This window comes from Microtus pennsylvanicus, chromosome 2 (assembly GCF_037038515.1).
Source record: "Microtus pennsylvanicus isolate mMicPen1 chromosome 2, mMicPen1.hap1, whole genome shotgun sequence".
NCBI lineage: Eukaryota > Metazoa > Chordata > Mammalia > Rodentia > Cricetidae > Microtus > Microtus pennsylvanicus.
Genome location: NC_134580.1, coordinates 80,061,735 through 80,079,581, shown reverse-complemented (window position 1 = coordinate 80,079,581; position 17,847 = coordinate 80,061,735). Strand labels below are relative to the sequence as shown.

At 47.7% G+C, this 17,847-nt stretch overlaps 1 protein-coding gene across 1 annotated transcript in view; it reads right to left on the bottom strand.

Moving 5' to 3' along the window:
* Positions 1-17,620, bottom strand: part of Elf5 (E74 like ETS transcription factor 5) — a 29,699-nt gene extending 12,079 nt beyond the window's left edge. The window contains exons 1-3 of the mRNA XM_075963673.1: positions 17,528-17,620; positions 11,366-11,490; positions 542-775 (exon numbers count right to left, since the gene is read on the bottom strand). Coding sequence (XP_075819788.1) covers positions 542-775; positions 11,366-11,486 — 355 coding nt within the window. The 5' untranslated portion in view covers positions 11,487-11,490; positions 17,528-17,620. The remainder of the gene's footprint in view (positions 1-541; positions 776-11,365; positions 11,491-17,527) is intronic.
* Positions 17,621-17,847: the final 227 nt, after the last annotated feature.

Here is a 17,847-nt window from a genome sequence, read left to right as displayed (position 1 = left end):
TGGCTCTTACTTTGTCCTGACTGCCTGTGGAGTGGCCCCGCACACGGTCTGGCCAGAGCGGAGGTACAGAGCTTCTCACTCCAACTGCTCTACCGCGAGGGGATAAACAGCGCATGCTCATAGCGTTCCCGTGCTACTGGTGCCACCTTCTGGCCATTGGATCCTGGACTGAAAGGAACGTACTAAGAAAGGCAATTCCTGCTTAGTCAGGGAAAAAGTAGAACGCTCGTTTTACTCACCTTTCAGGTTTTCAATTAGTTTTCAACATCCTCGTTGGAGGCTTTCAGCCTGGCCTTGGACTTCCTTACTCGCGCTTGAGTTTTATTTTTCTTTAAAACAAAACCCTACCCAACTTGCTTTCTCGGCTCTTGCTGTTCGTTCGACTAAACTCTCTACACGGGGACAACGGAATTTCTGGCTACCGAGAACTTTTGACTGAGTGCTGGTAACGTTTGGCTATGAGAATCATAGGAAGGGAAGCAGGTCGCAGGGATCCGGTCCTAGTTTCAGTACCCGCTCCCGAGGCTTTGCGGACACTGACCTTGAGAGCGAATGTTCTGCAGGATGAAGTACAGGTACTCCCCACAGATGCCGGCCGCCTCGATGAACTCCTCCTGCGTCATGCTGCACAGCTGCAGGCCGCTGACGTTGAAGTGGCAGAAGGAGATGCAGTTGGCGTCAAGTTTGTACTGGTCACAGCAGAACTGGAGCCATTCCCAGACATGGCGCTTGGTCCAGTATTCAGGGTGCACCGATGTCCAGTAGGAGTCACAGGCTGCACCAGAGCACAGAGAATTAAGAGATGACAGTCTTCAAGGGGCTCCAAAGAATACTCCAGTTACATTAGCATCTTTGCCCTTTACCCAGTGGGAGGAAAGGGCTTTAGATCTGGCATGCACTTGCAAGGGGCCAGGTCACCTTCTCTGCAGAGATGATGAGAGAGAGAAAGAGATAGAGATAGAGAGATAGAGAGAGAGAGAGAGAGAGAGAGAGAGAGAGAGAGAGAGAGAGAGAGAGAAGATTCTGTAGGTGGTTGCTGGGGCCAGAGAGAGTGTGAGGCAGATGGGAAATTATTTTATCTTTTTCTGGTACTTGAGAGGAGGGTACTCTGTAGCACGATGAATAAAAACCCAAAGACAGAAATTGGGGTTTAGTCTGAAGATCAGAAAAGCAAAACAACCAGCCACTGGCTCTTACCTTTACCTCAGCCAGAAATGGCCATCCTACCTCCATGAATCTCAGAATGAGACTGTGTGTGAGAGCTGTCTCCTCCCATTTTATATTCCTCTCTAGTGCTGGGTGGGATTAGAGGTGTTTCTATGGCAAACTCCTGTGGCTACTGGGATTAAAGGTGTGTGTCACTACTGCCTGGTCTATAAGGCCGATCAGTGCGACTGTTTTACTCTTTAAACTTTAAACAATCTTTATTTACTAAAATACAAATGAAATATCACTACAGTACTCAATAGAGAAGGAAAGCAAAAATGTTCCTCAGACAAGATGATATCAAGAATAAGAACTCAAGAGTTCTAAAAGAGGTCTTGGTTCAAATTCTGACCTAGCTGCTTGCCTTTTGGGTAAGTCCCATAGATATTTCGGCTTTTGATTCCACAGCTGGAAAATGGGGATTTCTTTGACCTACAGGGTTGTTAAAGAATTTGGAGTTTGGAGTTATAGAATTTGGAGGCATTTCACTTCCTTGGTCAGGGTTACCCCTAGATATTTTATGCTATTTGTGGCTATCATGAAAGGTGATGCTTCTCTGATTTCCCTCTCTGCTTCCTTATCCTTAGTGTAAAGGAAGGCAACTGATTTTTTGGAGTTGATCTTGTATCCTGCCACATTACTAAAGGTGTTTATCAGCTGTAGGAGTTCTTTGGTAGAATTTTTGGGGTCACTTATGTAAACTATCATATCATCTGCAAATAACGAAAGCTTAACTTCTTCCTTTCCAATACAAATCCCCTTGATCTCCTTATGTTGTCTTATTGCTATTGCTAGAACTTCAAGCACTATATTGAAGAGGTATGGAGAGAGTGGACATCCTTGTCGTGTTCCTGATTTTAGTGGGATGGCTTTGAGTTTTTCTCCGTTCTCAGCAGTAAAAAACAAGGACTTCTTGAATTTTGCATACAAATGGATGGAAATAGAAAACACTATCCTGAGTGAGGTAAGCCAGACCCAAAAAGAGGAACATGGGATGTACTCACTCATATTTGGTTTCTAGCCATAAATAAAGGACATTGGGCTTATAATGCATGTTCCTAGAGAAGCTAAGTAAGAAGGTGAACCCAAAGACAAACACATAGGCATCCTCATGAATATTAACCTTCATCAGGCGATGAAAGGAGACAGAGACAGAGGAGCACGGGACAGAAATCTCAAGGTCCAAATCAGGAGCAGAAGGAGACGGAGCACGAGCAAGGAACTCAGGACCTCGAGGGGCGCACCCACACACTGAGACAATGGGGATGTTCTATCGGGAACTCACCAAGGCCAGCTGGCCTGGGTCTGAAAAAGCATGGGATAAATCCGGACTAGCTGAACATAGAGGACAATGAGGAATACTGAGAACTCAAGAACAATCGCAGTGGGTTTTTGATCCTACTGCACGTACTGCCTTTGGGGGAGCCTAGGCAGTTTGGATGCTCACCTTAGGAGACCTGGATAGAGGTGGGCGGTCCTTGGGCTTCCCACAGGTCAGGTAACCCTGATTGCTCTTCGAGTAGATGAGGGAGGGTGACTTGATCGGGGGAGGGGGAGGGAAATGGGAGGCGGTTGCGGGGAGGAGGCAGAAATCCTTAATAAATAAATAAATTAAAAAAAAAAGAATTTGGAGGCCAGTGCCTAGGGAATTACTAACCAATCTACTAGTTATTAACTGACTCTCAGTGCCAAACTCTATCTGAAGCTGGTTTGAGTCTCTGTGTGTTAATGGACAGATACCAATGCTAGCTAGCTGTTTGTGCATAGCCTCTGGCCATCTTTTCCAAGGGTCTGGGGCTAGCTAGACACTGCCCATAGCATGGCAGACCTTGGACCACTGTAACAGATGTCTGTGGAGGAAAGAGATCATGGAGGAGTTAGCTGTACTGATGATCCTGTGTTCCTGGTGGTGGTTTTAGATTTATTCTTTCCTGTGGTCAGAACACCTGCTTCTGCAAAGGGTCTGTGTAGACATTCACACAGTTACTGGGGCTGCCCTGACTTGGAGACTGGGATGTATGCAGTAGCACCTTGTCCAGGTGTTCAACAGCCCTTTCTCAGTGTTTCCAGCTGAGGCAGACAGAATGGCAGACTTTGAGATAGACAAGGGGTGAGAAGCGTGTTGAAGAGAATTGCTGCTACAATGACGTTTTCTCTGTTAGTTCCTGGATTCCCCCCCCCCTTTTTTTATCTTATCACCCCTGGATAAGACCAGGACTGGATAGTGTTCTAGAAAAATGCTTGAACTCACTCAGCGAAAATCTACAAGTAATTATCATGCAAATATCTGAGCTATATATTTCGCCACAGAACTCTAGGGCATCATTTAAAAAGCTGTAAACTAGAAGAAGAAGAAGAAGAAGAAGAAGAAGAAGAAGAAGAAGAAGAAGAAGAAGAAGAAGAAGAAGAAGAAGAAGAAGAAGAAGAAAGAAAGAAAGAAAGAAAAAATAAACAAGGGGAGGTACCAGGCTCTTAGTCAGATTCTTTGTTGGTTGCAGGCAGCTAACTGCACAGGCCAGGATGCACAGTGATAAAGTTACCACTGGGCTATGCCCCAGCCCTGATGAAAATGATTTACCACAGTATCTATCCATTTACTCACCTGTCAATCCACGACCCATCCATCGATCCACCCATCCACCTGCTTGCTGTCCTTCCAGCCAATAACTGAGAACTTCCCTCCCTGTTCACGAACTGGAGACAACTCTGTACCACCTATCTCATAGCTTGTTCTCCAGACAAAAGGAGCTCACACGTGTTTTAGTGCTGTTGTTAATGCTATCTCTGTCCACCTGCTTTGTGTGCTGCCACAAATAGCAAAATAGGAATTCATGGCAGACAGACACATTCAGCCCTTGGCCCTTGATAGATGGGGAACTTGAGGACCAGAGGGGACCCATTTTCCTTAGATCCAACTGACAGCGGCTAACAGAGCTGGGATGTGAGCTGCGGCTCGCACGCCTCGCTCTTCTCAACCCCCGGTGCTCATCCTCGGAGGATCAACACAGAAAGACACGGCACGTGAGGAGAGAGGTGGGCAGAGAGCTAGAGAGAGGGAGGTGAAGGTCAGCAGAGTGGCTGCGGTCCCTGGCCCAGGCTGTGTGGACGATGGAAAGTGACATTCTGCAGGGGCACTCCACACCAGCTGGCATTGTTGCTATCCCCCTGCCTCAACATTCTCACACTCGCTGCTGCTGTGTGAGCCCAGCTAGGAGACAGCTCTGCCCTGCTGGAGGCTAATTCTGAGGTGCCAAGCCCTGGCCGGCATCATCTGCTGTCTCAAATTCCTGCAGTGATCCTACCACATAGGGGTGACGGGGCTATTTCATAAAGATAGAAGCTGAGTTTCCCTCTAACACCCAGGCTCCTTCTGGAAATCTCTTTACTTACCCACTGTTGAACCTTTTGGAAAGCCCAAGTCCTACACTTGTTTCATTTTAAAATGTTAATCAGTTTTGTCTTTCCTTTTTTCTCCTGGAGCTGGAAATTGAGCCCAGGGACTCACACCTGTGAAGCTAGTGATGTATTTTAAATCACCAGCCCCTTAACCAGAATTTTACATTCACGTACATGAAAGAGCCTGGATTTTGCCAGACTTGTAAGTGCTGGTGCTAAAGCCTTTGCCCAGTAGTTGAAGACATAGAGGGGATGACTTGAACCTTCTCCCCTTTCCTTCGTCCCCCCACTGCTGGCTGGAGCTGGCTGATCAGGCTTAAGGCTGGTTCCCGGCAGAGGGCAGGGTCTCCTGAGAAAACAGAGCTTCCTGACTTCTGTCTGTGCTTTTCATCTACTGATTTCTGGCTTGAGTAAACCTAAGAGGCCTTTAGACCTTCCTGGTATTCTGATGCGAGATGTTTATGGTCCTTGACATTCTTTGGCTGCCGGTCCTGCACGGGGGCCCTGACTGAGATGGCTATCGTGCACTGCTGTGTACCGTACAGCACGTTTCTCTTCAGGGAAAGCTTTCGCTGCGTTTCTGTTCCCTTCCCCTCTCCATTTCTACCGCGGGGTTATTTTGTTTGGCATTTGAAGGTAGACTCCGTTGTTTCTGGAAGCCAAGAGAGCCTTCAGAACCCAGAGAAATGAGAGGTGGGCGGCCAGTGCCGACATCGGGGAGGTGTTGCTGGCCTGGAGCCTCGCTCTCTCTGCTCCTTTGGGAAGCTCACTTACAGAGCAGGCTTTGTGTGCAGCAGGGGCCTGGGGCCCAGCTACATGGTGTTTGGCCTTTCTCTCTGAAAAAGCCCTTCCCACAGTGTCCAGAGCTGGGAAGAAATGGCTGTTCTCTGTGATGTGGAGGCAGAGACGGTTGGTGAAGGGGTGATTCCATGGAGTCAGCTTTAGGATGAGGAAGGGAGGAATCCTGCCCCAGGGTCTTTATTACCTGCCCCTCCTTCACTCCCTGCTCTCAGCCTGAAGGTGCCTTTTCCCATTCTGAGTGGTTTCTCTTCTCACTCTCTCTCACTCACTCTCACAAAGAATCTTCCCCTCAGGTGCCCTTCTCAGAAGGTTCCAGAAGGATTCACAGCACCTCCCTCCTCAGATCTGGAGCTCTCTTCACCCTGAATGAGGAGTGCTAAGAGCCCCTTCCAATTCCCCCTACCCTTAGGCCACAGGCGTTCAGTTAGTATTGCCAGATCAACCAACGTTTATGATCTTTACCTTAAGGTAAGGAAACAGGTTCTAGGAGGTTACTGGTTCCCCCTCCAGGGCCACAGTGGCCATTAGTGAGGTAGTTAGGCACCCTGCAGATGTCTTGCCTCATGCCACATTTCCTGGTCCTGAAGGACCACGTTGGTGCAAACCAAGATTTGGTTAAAGGCAGGCAGATGTACGCATATTCACCACACAATTATGTCAGTAAGTCTCTCTCCCCACCCCCCTCCCTCTCAAACTTAGGTCTGAAAAATCAGAAAGAAGATGGAGAGGTGATGATACCAGTGTCTCCGGTCCTAGGAAATTACATGAAAAATGAACACATGATAAAAGAAGGGGCTGTTTATATAAGAATTATATTCTCTTGCTGACTCATATCATCTGGGAAGGTAGAGTGTTCTTAATGTGTCTCTCATTTACCAAACCCACCGAACTTTTTGGAGAAGCTGTGCTAAGAGACCTGTTTGCCTAGGTTCCTAGTTGAAGCTAGCCAGCATCCTGCGCCCAGAAACCTGGATGCAGAAGTCCAGAGGCCACTATTAAGCGGCAGGCTTTGCCACTGCCTTTGAAGTCTGAAGTGGGTCAAGGCACTTGAGGGTCAGTTGCCTTGGGAAGACAAACTGAGAAGCCTAATTCGTCCTAATTCCGGGGGAGTTCTCTTGAATGAAGCTATCAAGTTGGATGTATTTAGCTTCATTGGGACTTCAGCTTTCGCCGCTGGCTGATGTGCTCTGGGGTCCTCACGATAAGGAGGTGACACCCAGGCCTGAAGTAGCCCCAGGTAGGGACATGGAGATTAGAAAGTTCATGCCATAGAGGACATTAGCTGCCCAGCTCCCATAGCAGGCCTGTTCATTCTCAGAGCATGGGTAACTAGAACAAAGGTAACCCAGTACCAGGCGAGGGGGAGACAGACAGTTTACTTTAGAGAAGGCCCGAGTTAGACAACTTGGGACTGTAATTAGCATGATTTATTAGCATGGGGAGTTGGGAGAGTTTTTCACCCAAGGCAACAATGAAGAGAGGTGGTGGGTAAATTGGGTGGTTTAGGGCACCATCAACTGCAGCTTTTGTGACAGAGAGGAAGGGCTATAAAAGGGAAGTCCTGTGGTGATAAAAGGCCACTTCCAGGTTTCCTCTCAGCTCTGGCCTGGCCCCATCTTATAACCTCTCTTGGCTTTCATTCTCACCTGGAAATAACGTCAGCCACGAGCACCGTAAGAAACTGGGTGACTTAGACCGTGAGCAGTATTAGAAACTGGACGGAGAAGAGAGGGGAGCTGGCTGGGTGTCCGCAAAGAACCATGACCTTGAGCGTTAGGGAGACCTTGAGAGAGCCAGGCCTGGGTAGCCAGGGTGTGGCTTCTCAGAAGGCCTATCCAAACCAGAGGGAGCCAGTAGTGACTTCCCTGAGGTGCAGTTTCTGCTACAGGACTCAGTCTAGACTTCTGAACGATTTTGCGTGTGTTCTTTGATTTTGATTTAGAAATTCTTAGGCCTGTGCCCGTGGATGTACCCTTGCCTTTCTGTACCCAGCACAGGAGTCTTAGAAAAGCCCAGGTGTGATTTAAATGCTTTCCCCCTTGAATATATACTTAAGATTTTTTTTTGTACTATTCTTTTACAAAGCTTTCCTTGAAACTGGATAATCAGAGCTGTTATGTTTCTTTTCTTTCTTAGAGACAGGGTCTCACTATGTAGCTCTGGGTGTCCTGGAACTCGCTATGCAGACCAGGCTGGTTTTGAACTCTCAGAGAGCAACCCGTCTCTCCTCCCCAGCCCTGGGGTTAAAGGCATGTGCGCCATCACACCTGGCCAGCACATCTGGCCAGCACACCTGGCCCAACAGCTCCTTCACTCCTTGAGGGCTCTGATGTACTTACTAGTCAGCCTGCTCAACACTGTGACTTTCATGCTGTCTGCAATACTTTCTATGAGGTCTTATATCACAGCACCCATTTTACAAACAGGGAAAGGAAGGCCCCAGGAGCCAGCCCTTTTGAAAGTCACACGATGGGTAAGGAACGGAGCTAGAGTTGGGTGATACAGGTCTCGTTTCTCGTCCTGCAGCTGAACTGTGATAACAGCTATGCTGAAGGAAAGGGGAGGAATCTGCCCGAGGGTGTGCAGATGGAGGGGGGCCAGCACCTAGTCCTCTCCCCTGCCACCCGGACTCTGTACTATGGTAGACTTGAGGCGCTTCTTGGAATTTATTCCCTAGAACTTTCCCGGGCTGGAAAGCTCTGCTCTGGAGAGAGTATAAACAAAATTCCAAAATGAAGAAGGAGCCACGTGTTGGCATGGCCACTTTGAAGGCCAGGGAAGGTGGGTGTGGGGAGGAGGCTATCGAGGGTACAGCTCCAGGAAGCAGGGGTGAGGCAAGGACTTTTCAGAAGGTAAACTATTGGAACTTATTTGGATATGCAACCTTTTAAAAATGGATGCATGTGAAACCCGTCATGGTGGCGTGTGCTTTTAATGCCACTACTGAGGCAGGCAGTTGGAGTTGACTTGTCCTGTTCCAAGACATCTTATACTACATACTGTGACCCTGTCTCCAAAAACCATATGGCCCAGCCAGCCATTGGTGGTGCACGCCTTTAAACCCAGCACTCAGGAGGCAGAGGCTGGCGGATCTCTGCGAGTGGGAGGCCAGGCTGGTCTACAGAGTGAGTTCAGGACAGCCAGGTCTGATACACATTCTGAGTGGTTTCTGTTCTCGAAAGACCAAAAACAAAAATGAAAATAAACCCAACCAAACAATAACAACAATCAAACCCACATGTATGCGTATGTATATGAAATACGGAGTACAGAGTTTCTACCCGAATAAACTGTCTAATATCGACAGTTCTCTATTTTGAAAAAGCCGAAGCCAAGGATGAATTAATGAAGCTCAAGAGTGTTTTGCAATCTGTGACTGAGCCCTTTCGAGCCTTTAGTGCGGTCGACCGAAAGTCCTGCTTCAAAGAGTAGGGCACAAACCCTTTGTAGTAAGCACACTGAGGACACAGGCTCAGCAGCTCTCGGCTGAAGTCATTGTCAGCGTTTGAAAAGAGCTGGCTTTCCTCATTAGGCCGAACAGGGCACCCCGCCCTCCCCTGGACATGGTTTGTCCACAGGGCGCATCACTTCCTTCTCACTTCCTTTGCTGTTGGTCTTAATCACTGACTGGGAGCCTTAGCACTGAGATCTGGGCTGGAGAAAGGAGAGAGGCAGTCGGGGGCCGTTTGCCATCTGTCTTGGAGTTGCAAGGTGGTCCTGGATGAGATGACCACCCGACAAGTTTCAGGCACTTGTCTCAACACCTGACAATAGGATTAATTCTCATTTTACACTCCTAGCTTTAGGGAGTGGGTGTATTTTGGTGAAGGAAAATGTGTCAAGAAGCTTGATGTCATGTGGCCAGCAAGTGGCAATGTCTAGATTCAAGATGGAGATCTGTGGGCAGCCAGGAGACATGCTTTAGGAGGCAGTGGTCAGGGCATCCTGACTGCCCCCGATCTATTCCTGGTAGAGAAGGTTTTTATAGAAATTCAGAGCCGCATGTCACTTCTCTGATGACGTTCTTGTTGGGAGGAGAAAAGAAGATACTTTATTTTCACTAGTCTCATATCTGGATGGAGATTTCAAGTTTTTAAAATGGTGGTGAGAGAAGTTTATGTTTCTGATGTGTCCTGACGTGGGATTCAGAGACACTTCTGGAAGAGTGTTAGCAATTACACTGTCTCACTGTTCCTCACACTAATGGAACCGCCAAGCCTCAGACTGCGGAGGGCTGCCCCCAAGAATCCAAGAGTGTACAGAATTAAGTTACATGCTCAATTTCCATTGGTGATACCTTCTGTGAATGGACTATATTGTTTTGTTGTGGCAAATATACCAAACATAAAACTATTTCAGATTTTTTGGTTTGTTTTTCAAGACAGGATTTCTCTGTGTAGCTCTGACTGTCCTGAAACTCACTCTGTAGACCAGGCTGGTCTCGAACTCAGAGATCCGCCAGCCTCTGCCTCCTGAGTGCTGGGATTAAAAGTGTGCACCACCACCATTTGGGTATTTTAACTTTTTTTGAAATATACAGTTAGGAGAGAAGAAGTATGTGCACACTGATGCAAGCATTAGCACAACCATGATCTTTAGAACTTTCTCTTTACCCCAGGTTAAAGAGCCCGAGCTTTGTTAGTGCTATCCTATGCCACGGCCATCACCCATTACAGAGGGGATTAGAGCAGGAGAGGCTAAACCGGAGCAGATAGGGTCAAAGCCAGTCTTCACTTTAAGGTCACATGGAACCTGGCCTAGACTCTGGTCAACTACAGAAGTTCCTGCTCCTGTTATCAGGGCATCACGTGGACAAGATATTGAAGCCATCTTCCTTAAGGACAGGCACCAACAACATGAAAGAACAAATACCCTAAAGCCTTCACTTTCTTCTTTTCAAGTTAACCTCTTGTCAAAACTTTTGAGGGAAGGTGAATTGCATTTTTCACCATTTCCAGGGAATCGGGATACTTCTCGGGACCAAAGGAGAGCTGCACTCTATGTGCAAATGAGTCAAGTCCTAATCCAGCCGTCTCCCGCCATTGTGACGTGGAATTGTCATTCACAAGGGTCACCTTGAGAACTGCTCTACCGACTTGCAAAAAATATTGCAAAAGAAACACCCCATAATGTTTTAGGAAAGTGTGATTCTTTTTATTGGGCCCCATTCACAGCTATCGCTCAGTGCATGTGGATTACAGACCATAGGTTGGGTAGACCTGATAGGGTCTTCCAGCTGAGAGTGGGAGGTTTCATGTGTGCAAGCATGTGTGGGAGGGAGTGGGGGGCAGGGGTGTGCATATTACTGTGATTTAGGGATCGCTTCTATTCTGGGAGTGCAGCAGGGGCTTCTTTGTGGTTAGGTGACAGTGTGGACACCTCCTGATGACTCCCTACCTCTGGATTCTAGGCTCAGCCCTGTTCAGGCTGGTGCACTCAGGGTTAAGTCTCTAGGAGGACTGACGGCTTCACGGGTGCTTGTGTCACCAGTGGGGTGTGTACCTGCTGTGCTGGCAGCCGGCTGGGTTTGCTGGGACGTGCAGTCACCCAAGCACTTACTCAGGCGTGGAGGCCTCAGAGGCTTTCTGGGGCAAAGCTCAGCTGGCCTCCCTCTACAGTAAGATTTACATAAGGTCTCAAGCTTCCTACTTAGGTACAGAAAAATGAGCTGGGGGTTGGGCTGGAGAAGGAGAGTGAGAGAAGGCTGGAGAGAAAGCTTTAGGACTGGCAGGGGACTCGTGTTTACTGAGCATTGCTCTGAGGCAAGCTACACAGTTTACACAGAAATAGGAAGAAGCAGGAGTGAGAATTCTAGTCTTTTCTTCCCCCACAAGGCAGAACCCCCTTCCCTGCCCCTCTCCACCAGCCTCTGTCCTGAGCACTGGCATTTCTAGACTCCCCAGTACATCCTGCCTGAACCCAGTCCCACTGCCCTTGGGTGGAGACCCCCAGATGGCCATACCTGTCTGATGTTCAAAGGCAGGGTAATATTCTTCATTGCTGAACAAATCGGTCCAAGACATCAGGGGGTCGCAGAAGGATGTGTTGGGTAGAAAGGTGCTATGGGTTACGGAGTCCAACATCACCCTGGAATATCAGAGAGGCTGTGAGGATGTGTGGAACACGGGTTTCCACAAGCCACACGGTGTAGAAGCTCCCAATAGAATGGCCCTTAATTTTTAACAAGAACAGCAGCCAGGGACTCCCATTAAGTATTTCCCACAGATAGTGTTCTTTGGTACTCACCAGATCCTGCCTATCCCCATTGCACCTATGAGAAAACTGATCCAGAGGAGTTGAGACAGTTGCCCAAGTAACATCACAAGAAAGTTGCAGAACTGGGATTTGCGGATGGAGGTTCACATTGTGCAATACTGCCTCTTTATTGACCTTTTCTCTTTGCTCATGCCCAACCCCTCTCTCACTATATATATTATGTGGTATATATAATATATATCTTATATGATATATAAAAGTGCACTTTGGAAGATAGTCAAGCCTTGCCCTGTGTGATTCTATCCAGAATACTGAACCAGACAGCTCTGAAAGCTTCTATGTGTTATCATGTGCGAGTGTTAGTCACAATATTATTTCCCAGCAAAAAGAGGCCTAACTGGTGTTGTGACTTTTTATGCATTAGACATGTGCATATGAACACATGTCACACTATGTTATTTTAGTTAGTGAACATTTACACGATACCCTGCAGCAATATTAATGTGCCGGCACAATCCTCGACCTTCCCAGGAGTTCTGTTTCTACAGATGAATACCACATGGCGTTCCTGACACCGAGTCCTCTCTGCTTCAGGTGCGGAGAGTACTGTGCTCCAGTACTTCCCTGCAACCGCTGTGATGGGTGCTGGGAAAGGCTCTCTATGGATGAAGGATAGGGGCTCTGGGGTTCCGGGTAGCAAGTACAGCTGGCAGGAGATGGAATCTGAGTGGCAACTCAGGTGGGCCTGCTTAGAAAGTCCCTGCTTTTATCTGTTACTCTGTGCTCCCTGAGCGCCTCTTTATGGTGGTTGGAGGGGATCTCATGCAAAGGTGTCTGGCCAAGACTGGACAGACGACAGGTGTTCTTGCCCAGTCAACCTCACCTTTGCTTCTTCCCATAGGCTCAAATGCTGCGTTCTGTATTTCCACAATCGTGTGTGTGTGTGTGTGTGTCTGTCTGTGTGTGTGTGTGTGTTGGGAGATTTCATGTTTGGAAGTTTTTTTTTTTTAAATTTGTTCACTTAACTTCATTTTCTTTAAGTCTTCAAATAAAATTGATGAGAAAAACTGGCTCAAACTCTACTCAGGGGGAGGACGCACCAGCTCAAAATCACAGCACTGGCAAAGGCCAGGGCGAGAGCGAGAGTCCACACCCAGGGACAACATAAGTCAGAGCCAGAACGTGTGAATGCTTCTCCATCATTCATCCAGGTCCCTCAAACTGCATCCTTTTACCTGTCACCATGGTAATTCTACTGAATCCACCTGCTTCTCTGAACACAATAAATTAAAAATTCTGAACAACCATCTTTTTCTTTTTAAGGTGAAAGTACCTTGGAAGGGAAACTTTATGTCAACATCACAAACGGGAAAGCTAGTATTCTTTAATGTGCATAAAAATGAGTGTCCAGCCGCAAATCAAAATGGCTCGTTCACATACCACTAAACCACGAATTAGTTATCTACAACCTGAAGCTAGTCCAGCCCACGCCTCCTTTCTTTATTTATCCTGAAGCCAGAAATCCTTTTAGATTTTGAAATGCTTGTTTACTTAGCATTCTTGATTTTTGTCTTTTGGCCAGCGAATCATAAAATATTTACTACCCGGCCCTTTGAGGGATTTGCCAACCTCTGGGCAGAATTACCTTCTGCTTCCCCTGTACTGTAGAACCAGGGCTGGAAAATATACTCTGCCTTTTGCTAGGAAAGGAAGTGGAGATCCAGGGAATCTGTGTCACACAGATTGCTCGGGGTCACACAGTCAATGGCCAGCAGAGTTAAGTTTGAGGGAGGCCCTAACTTTCCCACGTGGTCTGTTAGTTTTCCCATCTAAAGACACCATTTCTTCCAGGTACATTTATATAGTCATTACTAAGAGCCACAGTGGTCCTTTGAGATGCTCACAAACCTACCATCATGATCACCATCCAGTGTGCAGAGGAATTGCATGCTGGTAAGTAAAAACAAGAGTTCTTCATCTTGGCTAGCATCTCTGGGCCAGCACCTGTCCCTAAGAAAGGTCCCAAACTTTCTTGATACCTGGACAGGGAGTGTGGACTCAGCAGTTATTATAGCCACGGATATCACGTGGGAGCCGACAATCTGAAGCCAAGACTTCCTAGCTTCGGGCTCTGATTTTCCCATGGATCGGCCAGTTTTCTATCTTGAGTCTTTTCAGGGTGGGGGTGGGGGTGCCAGGGAGCAGGATTAAGGCTGAACACCGCACTTAGTCTGAACTCAACTTCTAAAATATCCAGAGTAAAGGATAGAAACAGCCTCACCCTTTCTAGGCAGGACTGTCAGGATACCTCTGACATGACCTTCATTGAATTTCGAGAAACGAGAGGTGGACCCCACAACCCAGTCTCCAGGTCTTCAAAGTCAATGGAGGCATCCTCCAAAGATTAAACTGGACTGGCTTTGCCCTTCTTCACCTACATCTGACATATAGAAGACATTTAGTATTTAACAAGAAGGCTATTTGGTAAATTGAACTGGATCTTATAAAGCTCAGGACTGTTTTTGATTAGTAGAGTGTTTACCCCTGTGGAGGGTTTCTCCGCCCCCTGCACACTAGCCCACCCCCTTGATCTATAATCTCTTCAGCCCTGCACACAATGATGGATTTGGTTCCCTTTGATAATTCCTTTTATGGCAAATTATACCCATTAGATTTGCTTAGAAGGCTTAGCTGGTATATACCATGCTGTTTTCTTTCCACAATTAGTTCTTGCTTCTTTGGGGAGGGGGGGGGAGGTCTTTTATAAAAGCAGTGAACAGTTCTTTCCTTCTTTCCTTTTTGTTTTGCTGTTGTCGTAAGAAGAGGCGTTATTAAGTCTAAGCTCACCACAAAAGGCCATGGCTACTTAGCCAGCATGCCCTAGGTGTGCGAGCTCAGGAAGAAAGGCTGCTTTGTGTTCAGCCGAATCTTTTCTTTAGGCCTAGGAAGGTGCTTGCAGGAATTGGGCATTTTGACTGTTTCTTTAATGTAAGTGGATCACAGGTGTGGTACCCTCTTCTCGGTGAGGATCCTGGACCACGAATATGTAAGACCAAGTCTGGTTTTTCTCAGCCATTCTCAGCATGGTATGGGGGTGACAAAAAGCTCCGAGGGGAGGGTGATAAGGAAAATAAGGCAGAAAAGACCCGGGTTAGGTAGACTTCACACTGCACGAGATGGAAAGAGGACACTAGAAGGTTCCTGGGCCCGGGTCAACCCACACTCTGACTTGCCAATTAGGAAAGATTCCCAGACTTGGAGTCATGATCCTGCCTTTTGCTCCTCTGTAGACCTTAGTTCGTCACCTACGATAGGATACTAAGAGACGGACTCAAGCTCAGCCCCGGCTCTATGATTTTCTTCAGGTTCCCACCTGATCAGCCGGACACTTCCAAACCTGCCCACGCGTCCACATGTACAACCACATTGATAACATTTGCACTTCAGTCAGGTGAAGTCACCAAATAAGCAAAACACAACTGGTAAGACACAGATTAACCCGTAGCCCCAGAAAGTCGTCTGGTCCCTTCTTCCTCCTTCCCTCTTATGCCCGGCTAGACAACGCAGCCAGATACCTTAGATGTCCTGGACCCCCACGCCCTGACTTTCCAACAGCAGACGCAAGCAGTTTCTCCTACATTAGTTACCGCTCTGGCTGCCTCGTAAGTAGAAAAGGTTTGGTATGATCAACCCCAGGGTGGTGGAGTAGGCGTGCTCTCTCCCACTGTCGAGAAGACTGATCGTAGGTACCTTTGGAGTGAGTCAGGGCTGGCCTGGAGCTGAGAGCTTCCAGAGACTTCCTGTCCCCTTTTGGAGCAAGCTCATACACCATGCACACACACAGGGTCCACCCAACCAAAGGCCCAGGCTCATGGGCTTCCTTCCTACTTACAAACCAATGGCAGCAAGAACAGGCACATTGCCCATGGCCTGAACCACCAGAGAGAGGTGAAGGCGCAAACCACCCAACCTTGGCCAGTTTGCCAGAAGAGGAAAATTCCTCCTTGACCCTGACCAGAATCATCAAGTTCATTTTGGGCATGTGACCAAAAATCTACCCAATTAAGCATCTATGCTTTGGCTGTTTCTCTCCCTCCCATTCCCTTCCTTTTCTCCCCTCCCCATCTCCGCTCTGTGGACTTGCCATGCAGATCAGGCTAGCCTCACGCTTGAGCCAGTCCTCTTTCTCCTACCTCCTAAATGCCGGTGTATAGGCATTGGCTATTTTCTTGTCAAAACATCTCTGAACAAAGCCACACCAGTGCAAAATAAGGAAAAAGACTGAGAAGGGCTTCCAATATTCCACCTTCTGGGCAGTGCCGTGGAGCAGAGAAATGCTTTTTTTCCTCTAAAGCTCCATGACTCCTGAGTGTCCACGGGGTCCAGAGCCCCACAGGCAAGGAATGTCAGTTTCCCATCCACTGGGGCTCTTTAAGAAGGGCAGGATGCGGAGCACCCAATGAGGGTATTTCAACACTTGCAATAAAAGAAGGCTTGTGGGTTGGGTACTTGAGTATTTGCTCTGGAAGCTACCTCAGCATTGTGGGAACCAACTTGTTGGTGGCTTATCGAGTAACTCTTCATTTTTTTTCTTTAGCTTACTTAGGACTGCATTTGTTTGTTTTTAGCTGTTTTTCTGGAGGCTCATGGAGGGAAGCTGTGGGTTTTGATGCAAGAATCACAAATTTTAGGTTAAAGACCTAAGGAATGAATATTGCTTGTGGTACTCACCAAGCAAGTGATATGGGGCACAATTCCTAACTACTTGTCTGCTGTAATTTCTGACTTTCTTACATGCATACTAAAAGTTTAAATTTTTTTTTCTTTCTGGCCTACCGTCTCCGATAACCCCCTTCCTCATCCTTAAAATGAACATTTTCCTACACAATCCTCCTAATGTCCTGAGGATTTAATAAACCAGTTAACATAGATAGAGTAGCTAAAAACTTGCACTCTGGAGAGTTAGATGAGGCAAAATGCTGCTGTCCCAAATATGTTGAATCATAGAAAAGAAACCTTGTAGAGAACATAAAAGCAGAAGAATTAAATTTTCATGTGGATGGGCAGAGGCTTGGGTCTGGGACTTTGGACTAAACACAAAGCTGTCTCCATAAATTATCGGGCCTTCTCGTGCCTCAGTTGTCCCTTCTGTAAAATGGAGACGAAGTTCTTAATGTTCTAGGATACCATTTCTGTCTTAGGAAATTCTCAGCACCTTAACGCAGATGCGGGAGAGCATGCGTTTCCAGATTCTGCCAGTAGGGGGCGAATACACATGAACCCAGCACGCTCGCAGAGACTGATAAGGTTTGAGAATACAGTGGAAAAAAACCCTAGCCACTGTTTTTCTGGAATTATTCTGTTCTAAGGGGCCGTGGAAGAGTCAATTGGGATTCTTTTAAACTATTTTGTACAGACTCCTGAAAAGTGGCCCAAACTGTAATAATACCATTCTCTTCTTCCAGAGGGACAGCATGGTGAGCAGGACCCCCCCCCCCGGCGGGGGAGGGGGTCTGGGAGTGAGGTCAGGGTTGGGAAAAGTGGTGGATTTTCCTTGAGCTGGCTATCTGTGCAGAATCCGGCTTCCCTCCTAACGGCAGCTGAAGGAGGGACAGAGATTTGAGTTGCCTGTACACATTCTCCTCAGCTGCTCAGCCTTAGTGGATCCAGGGGAAGTGGGAGCCGGTGGAGAGGGTGGGTGGCCACTTTGCCCGAGGAGACAAAATTCTCTCCGGCAAGCAGTCAAGGCTGAGTCAAACACCCCCGGAGTTGGCACTCTGACTGCCTCATGGAGGGGCGGGTGAGGGAGCTGGATATAGAGAGAGACTCAGTCCCAGGCCCCAGCTCTGTCTCTGAGCCCGGACACCCCTTTTAATTCATTCAAAAGAGCAAAAGAAAAGCTGCTTACGTGAAGACAAGTGGCGGCTTGGTCCAGACAGAAGGCTTTCAAGGCAAGAGAAGGCAGGCGTGCTCCCGGCACCAGCAGACGGTAGAAATAAAGGCACCTGTAGCCTTGTGATATAAGTGACACCTACAGACAGGTCCGTTTGGTTTTTCAGGTTTATGCACAGCCCCTTTGATGACGGTGACATACAGTGTGTGACACGGCTCCTTGGTGGTGGCGGTGTGGGGGGTGGTTCTCACATGCAGAAAGCTTCCCTTTCTCCTGCATTTGGGCCTAACTCCCACCGCCCACCATCCGGTGAGGGGACCCCGGAAACAAGCAAA